The sequence below is a fragment of the Coffea arabica genome, chromosome 10c (genome assembly GCF_036785885.1).
Source record: "Coffea arabica cultivar ET-39 chromosome 10c, Coffea Arabica ET-39 HiFi, whole genome shotgun sequence".
Lineage (NCBI taxonomy): Eukaryota > Viridiplantae > Streptophyta > Magnoliopsida > Gentianales > Rubiaceae > Coffea > Coffea arabica.
The window spans coordinates 34878367-34887392 of record NC_092329.1 but is presented as its reverse complement, the minus strand read 5'-3'; the positions used below and the strand labels follow the sequence as shown (position 1 = coordinate 34887392).

General features: G+C 34.7%; 1 protein-coding gene across 3 annotated transcripts; it reads left to right on the top strand.

The window, feature by feature from the left end:
- Positions 1 to 2491: 2491 nt before the first annotated feature.
- LOC113719849 (beta-1,3-galactosyltransferase 7-like) lies at positions 2492 to 9026 on the top strand. 3 transcript variants are annotated; one of them, XM_072069087.1, is made up of 11 exons: positions 2492 to 2870; positions 2959 to 3055; positions 3217 to 3278; positions 3378 to 3583; positions 3678 to 3741; positions 6129 to 6186; positions 6319 to 6439; positions 6537 to 6624; positions 6805 to 6930; positions 7266 to 7375; positions 8282 to 9026. In XM_072069087.1, exons 1-11 carry the CDS (start codon positions 2779 to 2781, stop codon positions 8428 to 8430), a joined length of 1173 nt encoding a protein of 390 aa, XP_071925188.1. In that variant the 5' UTR covers positions 2492 to 2778; the 3' UTR covers positions 8431 to 9026. The 3 variants fall into 3 exon arrangements, with proteins under 3 accessions (XP_071925188.1, XP_071925187.1, XP_071925189.1); XM_072069086.1 differs by having other exon boundaries at positions 2496 to 2870; positions 6114 to 6186; XM_072069088.1 differs by lacking the exon at positions 2492 to 2870 and having other exon boundaries at positions 3194 to 3278; positions 6114 to 6186.

Sequence of the window (9026 nt, the reverse complement as noted above, 5' to 3'; positions counted from 1 at the left end):
AGAGCCCACAATTACATGTCTGAATGTAATAACATTAGGTGAAAATGCGAATCATCTAAAAGTGTGCTCTAAATTGGATCAGAATAGACATTTGTTCATGTGGTTTTTCCATACATTATTCTTATGCACTCTGGACATTTTCTTATCCACAACATGTTTGGTTATTAAGATTTGCCAAAAAAAAATCCAAATTTTATTCTGTTTACATGATAAAGACTATTTTCAATCATTTTTTTTATATTGCATACATCAGATTACAAAAATTGATACAGTATTATTTTAGATAATTTTTTCCATATAATCTCCTATCCACATGGACCGAATGTAATTTACCATTTTTTATGAAGAAAGTAAAAGAAAACCAATTAATAAAATTTAGCAAGTTGGTTGGTTAGGAGAGAACTACTAGGGTTTTCCACACTTTCAAGTCCAAGGTTCGAATCTTGTGGTTGACAATCATGGGTAGGAAGGGTGTGGGGTGAGGTAGGAAGGTAAAAAAAAAAATAGCCACTTGGAAAACAAAACTAACAAAATTTGTTTACCATTGTAATTTTGTTTTCAAACAAACCAAATTCATCTGCAAATAGTTATTTAGAAAATTTTGTTATTATTTCCAGGACACTTTCTTTTAATCTTACATACATCATATCAAAATGCTACAATAAATAATACTAAAATTTTTTTCCAAATAACTTGTGTATGGATATAAAAAAGAATTTCAATTAATATTTTACTTATATCATAAATATATTTTACAACTATTTTGTGTATTTTCTACTATCTTTTCAACTCACATATATTAAATCACCAAAAGCGCTAATGTAATTATTCTAAATAACTTTTCAAATAATTTTCTCTCCAAACACCTTCAAATTTAAACAAACCCACTATATTTTGGTTTATTTATTCATTTCAAACAACGGAAACCAAACGGTCCAAACTGTCCCACGCTTTTTGCATTTCTAAAATTATGTCTAAGACAGCGGACTCTTTCTACGCAAATACCAAGAAGTTCCACACGACATCTAATCTGGTTTTAAGGAAAAAGCCGAATGCTACCGATCAGCGGCTCCAACGTTGTGGCCGTGGACATGCATCCACGCCATTTGCAACCTTCGATGTATCTAATAAATCTAATATGTAAAAAGACAAATGAACTAAATGGGCCAATCTCCATTTGAGTCCATCGGTTTTCCATTATCCTATTATGTTCCCCAAAGGTTTCATTTGGTGGTATTATTACCTCAGCAATTTAAACTTTGTAAATTCAATAGATTTGACAAATTGTTTTTGAATTTTAACAGAATATTATTTGAATATTTTATTTTTTTAACCAATTTGAACTATGTTAGTTGACAAAATTACTCATGTTATATATAATTTAAAAATATTAAAAATGCTAAATTCTCAAATTTATACCTTATTTAATTATTTATTCTAAAGGTACAAGTTTTCAATGCAACAAAAGTTTGAACTTAGGATGGAGAAGTAAGGACTTATTTGATCCCAAATTGCTAAGATTGCTTTTAGGGGACACATTGATGATTGTAACAAGTAATATATTTGTGTTTTTTTTCTTCTTTCTTAGTCTTGTTTCCAAATTTCTTACACTACACCCAACTTGATCTTTTAAATTAGCAACATAACAAAAAGAATGAATCTATTAATGCTCAGGAAGAGCTCTACCAAATTACATAGTTATAATATCATTAAGAAGGAGATTATGTGACAAGTCCAAATACTAATGGATATTGTATTAAAAATAAGAATTTGTCCTAAAAAAAGATAATTAAATGTGATCTAGAAAAAAGGTAACATAATTTTGCATTAGGCATCTTCGCATATATGTGGATTAAACAACTAAGACTAATTCTTTTAATTTAATATAATTAATTAAGTCCAAAAATAAAGACTAAGCATGCTTAAAGGTCTATATAGCCTTTTCAAAAGTTGTAGACTCAAAAGAGAAAAGCTTTTGCCATTCATATCCCATTCAAAAAATTCAATAACTCAAGGTTCAACTTAGAATTGAAAGACCCATTAAACTATTCGATTCGCGACTAAGTACGAATTCGTTTGAACTTGTTTTGTGAGCTAAGCAAAATAAATTTGAATAGTATTTTATGTTTGATAAACTTTTAAATTCAATTCGAGTTTAGCTAATTTAGCAAAAAATTAGAATTTATAAATTAAAAATTTAACCTCAGTTCAATTTGGTAAAAAATTATTTGAACTCGATTAGATAAGTAAATAAGTCAAATTTGAATAGCATCTCAAATTCATCAAAATAATCAAACTTGCTTAAACAATAAGGTATTCACCTTAATTAGACTAGTTTATACCATGATTCAACTTAAACGTGAGAGGACTAAATTGATACCATCTAAAAAAAGGAGAGAACCAAAATCACAATAAAAAAAAGTACTAACAATAAAAGTTCGGCATTTGCCAGGCAGCTCAGCTGTTGACGCCCGCCTGACGGTCCACGCCGTCTCCGAGTTATGGCTTTTTAGAATATGACCGATGTATCCCACCCACATTCTTTGAATATTTCAAATTATTCCCATCTTCCATCAATTCTTCAATCAAAATAGAGTATTTTCCCATATTCCCCTTCCTTTAAGGCCTTCAGCTCCATCAGCGCCATCTTTCACGTCCCCACCCAGGAAAAATACGCAAATAATTAGAACCCACTTGATCAAAATTTGATCTTGGCTTGACTCTGTGGGGAATTTGGCTCTGCCACTGTTTCTGTAATAGTAATAGATAGAGAAAAATATGAAGAGCAGAAGCAGTGGAAAAGTGTCTGTGAAATGGATTCCTATTTTCTCTATTTCCTTCTTCTTTATTGGCATGCTCTTTACTAACAGGTCAGCGGCCTTTTTATCAATTTGGGAAATTGGATTTTGATTTAGTTAATTTTTTTTTTTGGTGTTTCAATTGATCTGGGTTTTGCAGATTTTGGGTCCCACCAGAATCTGGCGGTCAGCTGATATCTCAGCACAGACGGGAGCAAGAGCTTCAGATCATCTCTGAGGACTGTACAACCAAGAAGGTCAGTTTAGTTCAATTCCAGTTTAAAAAGTTTTGTTTTCTGTTTTGTGAGTTTATTTTTCACAATTGCTCAATTTTTTAATGGGGCAGTTAGAATTGTGAAAAAAGTACAGATCTTTTGATGCTTATCTATATTCAGAATACGATTTTTGGTTGAATTAGAAATCAGGAGAACAGGATAAGGATGTGATGGATGAGGTTTATAAAACCCATGAAGCAATTCAGTAAGTTAATTTTCATGATTTTTGTTCCTCTTTTTTCTTGTTCTTTGTCTTTTTAGTGGAACTTCTATATTGAGTAGATTGCTAATGTTATTTTACTAGGACATTGGACAAGTCGATTTCGATGCTTCAGATGGAGTTGGCGGCCAGTAGAAGTAGCAAGGAAATGGGGAAACCTGATAGGAGTTCATCTGCATCTTCCAAAGAAGGGGCTCCAAGAAAGAAGGCGTTCATAGTTATTGGAATCAATACTGCTTTTAGTAGCAGGAAAAGGCGTGATTCAGTTAGAGAGACATGGATGCCTCAAGGTAATTAAAATTCATTCTTCACATCCTTATGGATCTCAAGACGCTGCAGACTTCTCAGATATAAAGATTTTTTCTTTTCTTGTCATTACATTAGGTGAAAAGCTTGTCAAACTGGAGGAAGAGAAGGGGATTGTTGTCCGTTTTATGATTGGCCATAGGTAATCCGCAACTTCGTTCACTTCAAAAGCTTAATTATTGAGGAATTTTTTCTTTAAAGAGTTGCGTATGTCAAAGTGCCAGTCCAAGATGCTGTTCCATCCCTCGAAATGTTTGATCATATTTGTGAAAATTAAGACTTATTTTCACATCAATTGTGCAAAAGGTCAAATTTATTAGCAGCAACTATTCTGTTGCGCTCCTCTAGGTCATTTTTGTGTGGCTTGCCAATAGAGTTAACAGCCCAGTGTAGGATGTATATCAACATATCACTAAATCATAATTTTCACCCCACTTTTGTTCATAACAAATTATGTGTTTGGTCCACATATGGCAACTCGTAAGCAAGGAATTGCTTACAGTCTCCTTATGGTTCTTTATTCAGATTTCTCCAATTATTGGTTTTATCGTAAACCCAAAATACAGAGAAAGCTTCTCTTGTTTTCCAAGCAACAGCACTTGAATTTAAAGGGTATTCAGAATGATAACAAACTAGATGATGGTTAAGCTATGTTTTCTTTTTAAAGAGACTTTTGAAGCATATATCTCAATATGCAAATAGCAAGCTTCTTGCAAATGAATTATTGTCTACAATAACTAATTACTGACCATGATAATGCCACAATGACCGAAAGTTAGTTCTTTCAGTTTGTGCTGGTGTATTGTTGTAAAACATGCTTCCCTGTTTGAATAGATGTAAGAGTATTGTCTTACAATTTCTCTGATCTAGTAGGAGGGGAGGGTTTTCTGATGTGCCTTCTGGGGTTGTTAGGTGAAAATCAGTTGTTGCGCTTTTCACGGACACATAAGTGACTTAAGATTTTGGAGTTTTTGATTGTGAAAAAACATCATGAGGATTATTGAATTGAGTTGACTTATGTTTATTAGGAAAATCCCATTACAACTATCACGGGCTTCTAGAAATGGATTTTGGCATGAGTCTATCTGATTTTAGAAGCTTCACTGGAAATATCATATTGGGTTGGCTCATGGTGAATACATGACTTGTAATAATCTCAAGTTTCTTTTCTCTTGTAAGAGTAACATGCTGTTAGGAGTTCAGGACGATTGACATTTGTTCTCTTTCATTTTTCGTGTATTGTCAAATATAAGCAGAAATGTATTTTTTGGTGGTCATAAAGAGACACTCCGTTTTAAGTCCTAGGAACCCATGTAGGGTCCCTTTGTGGTATTTATACCTGGGCTATTCTAGTCTATGTAGGATGGCTGTTGGAGTACCAGTTCTTCAGTGTGCACTAATTTCCAAAATTTGATTAAAGCTAGAAACCAATAGCATTTTCTTGTTTGCCTTCAGTACTGTGCTAGCATTTTTAGCTCGTGAACCCAGCATGCTTCGTTTTCTTTATCGTGGTCATCAACAACTTCTAACTGGGGAAACTGATAAACTTTGTGAAAAAGTGTTTGCTTCAGCATAGCTAGAAGCTACTTTCAGAACATAAAATGATATTTATTGAGCGTAATTTGGTGAAAACTCATGAGCTTTTTAGCTGGTGCTCTGCATTTTCTAGTGTTTAGTTACAAAAACGGCTTTGTTAGGTTTTTAGATGCCCTGAATTTGATTGAAATTTAGGGCAGGCCATCATGAGCAAGAATCTGTTATTTTTTTTTGGGAAAAAAATCTCTAGTTTATTGGTATGCCAGAGAAGATACTTGAGTTTGATATATTGTTAATATCAAGAAGCCAAAGATAGACCACATTTTAGTTTATTGTCTACTTTGATGGATGAACTTTACAATTTTGGTTAGTTGCAAAGTTAAATCAGTGTTTGAAGGCATCATGTGCATTACCTGATATTTGAAGATGAACAGGGAATCAAGTGAATATGGTAATTTATTGGTTTTTGTGCTAGACTATTGTACATGGAGTAAGGGTGTGTGAATTGTAAATGGAAGGGGAAGGTTGTATGTAGGTCAAGTAGTGTTTGCTTTGGTAAGTTTTCCAATCAATACTGTAATGTTTACAGACACTAACAGGAATGAGCTAAATAACTCGTGCCATCACAAGCAATCAAATTAAAGAGGCAGATCTAGGGTTAAGGTTTTTGACATCCTAACAGTTACTGATACCCCACAAAATTAAATGGCATGACAAATTACCCCCCTTAGACATGGCCGTATTAATGTAAGCATAACGGGCATCAGAACCATTCCTTGATGTTAATTTGAGAATTTAGTGTCTTTATGGTTTCTCGCTTGTTACAAGAACTGAGCATAGCTGCATAGCTTCTCTTCTCATCTTCAAATAGATGCATGGAACATACTGGTTGTGCATATCGTTTCAGACACTATTGCTGTTATAGGTAAAACTGGAAAACAAAGTTGAGCTGATAGTTGTCTATGTTGATTAATCCAGTGCAACCTCTAACAGCATACTGGACCGAGCTATTGATTCTGAAGAAGCTCAACACAAGGATTTCCTCAGGCTGGTAATATATTATCCCTTCGTCCAGTTTGAACAGGATAAACATAAAAGAATTTACTGCCATTGCCCTTTTGTCGGTCCAACCCTTTGCATGTAAGCACCTTTTTATTAGTGTTCAAGTCTCAATCTCTTGCAGGAGCATGTAGAAGGATACCATGAATTATCAGCTAAAACAAAAATTTTCTTCTCCACTGCTGTAGCAAAGTGGGATGCTGATTTCTATGTCAAGGTTGATGATGATGTGCATGTGAATCTGGGTACTTTCTGGCTTACTCTCCTTTCATTTTATACAGATTAAGGATCTCTCTGTTTACGATGATGTAACTCATTAGTCAGCAATGTTGTCTCTTTCAGGTGTGCTAGGTGCAACTCTTGCGCGTCATAGATCAAAACCAAGAATTTACATTGGATGTATGAAATCTGGGCCCGTTCTTTCTTCAAAGTAATAATGAAGCTTTCTACAATGATTCTTTTTATGTGTTTATTTTTTTACTCCATTCACATTATGCTCCCTTTTTTTGTTTCTTTTTTTGGGTTTTTTTGGGGGTTGGGGGGTGGGGGTGGTTCTGTTCTACTGCTTCTGGTAATAGTTTCTTATGTGCTATGAATACCTGTTGTCTAGGAATGTCAAATACCATGAGCCGGAGTACTGGAAATTTGGAGAAGAAGGAAACAAGTATTTTAGACATGCAACTGGGCAGATTTATGCGATTTCAAAGGATTTAGCTACTTACATCTCGATTAACCAGTAAGATTTACTTATTTCCGGATTGAACTATTCCTGTTATTTTGTTTTTAGTGACTTGTAAATGGAAATAAAAGTCTGTTCACCAGAAGAATAGTGAATTGAGGCTTTGAAAGTTTGATCAAAATTGATGATGGACCTAATTCTTAAGTTTTTGGATGTCTCAGTTGAATGAAATTTGAAACTGAAACTGATTGCAAATCCTCTTTAGTAAAGGGCTAACAGTAAAATGGAAAATATTGTGCAACACTTGTTTGACAGTTTCATATTTTGCATGTCCTGTTCTGATTTCTTGTTAGACTTTCAGTATTCTGTTTCTCTAATAACTGTAATTACAGGCCGATATTGCACAAGTATGCAAATGAAGATGTATCACTAGGTTCGTGGTTTATAGGTCTTGAAGTTGAGCACATTGATGAGCGCAGCATGTGCTGTGCAACCCCACCAGGTATTCTCCTTGGTTGGTATGATTAAAGCTTTTCTGCTTTTTATTGCATATTTTCTATGGTGAAGAAAATCTACCATGAGTTAGTGAGGGGTTAGACATGGACTGGTAATTATGGATGGATATATTATATGAGAGAGGCTGCAAAAATAACAACTTAAGCTGCAAAAAGCAGGGCTGCAGCATGAGACAGATTAAGACCTTAATTTTGTAGCCTTTTGTTTTCTCTCTAGAATGTTACCCCTATTAGAAGGAAAGCAATCAAGCTCGAGAAAAAATGGTTGTTCCTAATTTTATGCGGTTTTTCTGAAAGATCAAGATGGTATCTGGAAGCAGAGAGTGAACCATGAACTTAAGGTTCTGGGAAGACTTCTTTTTGTACAAAAAATAGTTCTTGCTTTTAGTCCTATTTGTCTGTTGACAAAATGAGGAATTCCACTCTCTCTTTTCATTGACATTGAGCTTGATGCTTTTTGGTGGTAGACCAGCCTGTTGTTTCTCTAGTTTTGACTTTCTCATTCATGATGAGATTTATTTTTTTTGTTTGTTTTCAAAATGATTCGCACTTACTGAAAAAAAAGGCAACTAATGGTTGGAAAGTACTATTTTCACTTCTGTTCTGCTTAAATTCCCTACAATCACCTAATGGGACCTGAAATCATGGCTAGTTCATGCCTTGGTGTAACTATGTTTAGCATTTCCTCCTAATATATTTATCCAGCAATCACCTCTTGAATTTTGTTTCCACAAAATATGGTCAGCATCAGGGAGTTATATGAACCACTAGCTTACATCTTCATATGTGATGCTATAATAATAGGCAGATGTGTACTTAGTACAGAACATGTTATTCATTGAAGTATTATTTCACCATCACTTTCATCTCTTTACTTCATTGTTGTCTTGCAGAATGCGAATGGAAGGCGCAGGCTGGAAATGTATGTGTTGCTTCATTTGATTGGAGCTGCAGTGGAATTTGCAAATCAGTAGAGAAAATCAGATTTGTACATGAAAGGTGTGGTGAGGGAGAAGAAGCCGTCTGGAATGCTTTATTTTAATTTAGTATGGTTGCAGATAATTGGGTAGACAGTGGGCTGACATTCCAGTTTCCATTGTCTTGAGTTGGCCACCTAATGCTCTAACAAGAGGGCGTCATACAGGCCAATGAAGGCTTGCTATTCTACCCCTGGATGGTCGTAGCTAAGAGAGCCTGTCCCCGTCTGATATGAAACCCATTGGCTTTGACCCCAGTGTAGCTTAACGTAAGGATGGTCTGAAAAGATAGTAATTTTGCGATGATTGGAATTCTGCTCAGCTTATTGGAGAATGCCGGATTTGTTAACAATTTTTCCCGTAAGAGGTAGCTGTATTTAGCATCAGTATTGATGGAATACTTGGTACTGAAAATCAATACTCCTTCCTCACCTCCAAATCCTTTGCCAGCCCTTGGGCAAAATTAATATTGTTTCCGCTTCGCTTCTTAGTTGTTTTACCTGGGCATGTAGCTCTGTATCTCTTGTAATGTAGAACATTCTTGTTTTCCTTTTTCTGTCTTATGATAGTCTTCCTAGCTCAGTAGTTCTCCAGTTTCGCAAGCTTCTTGTGAAACTTTCAAGTATGAAATCACCTATGAAGGGTTGGGTAAGTTATTTAA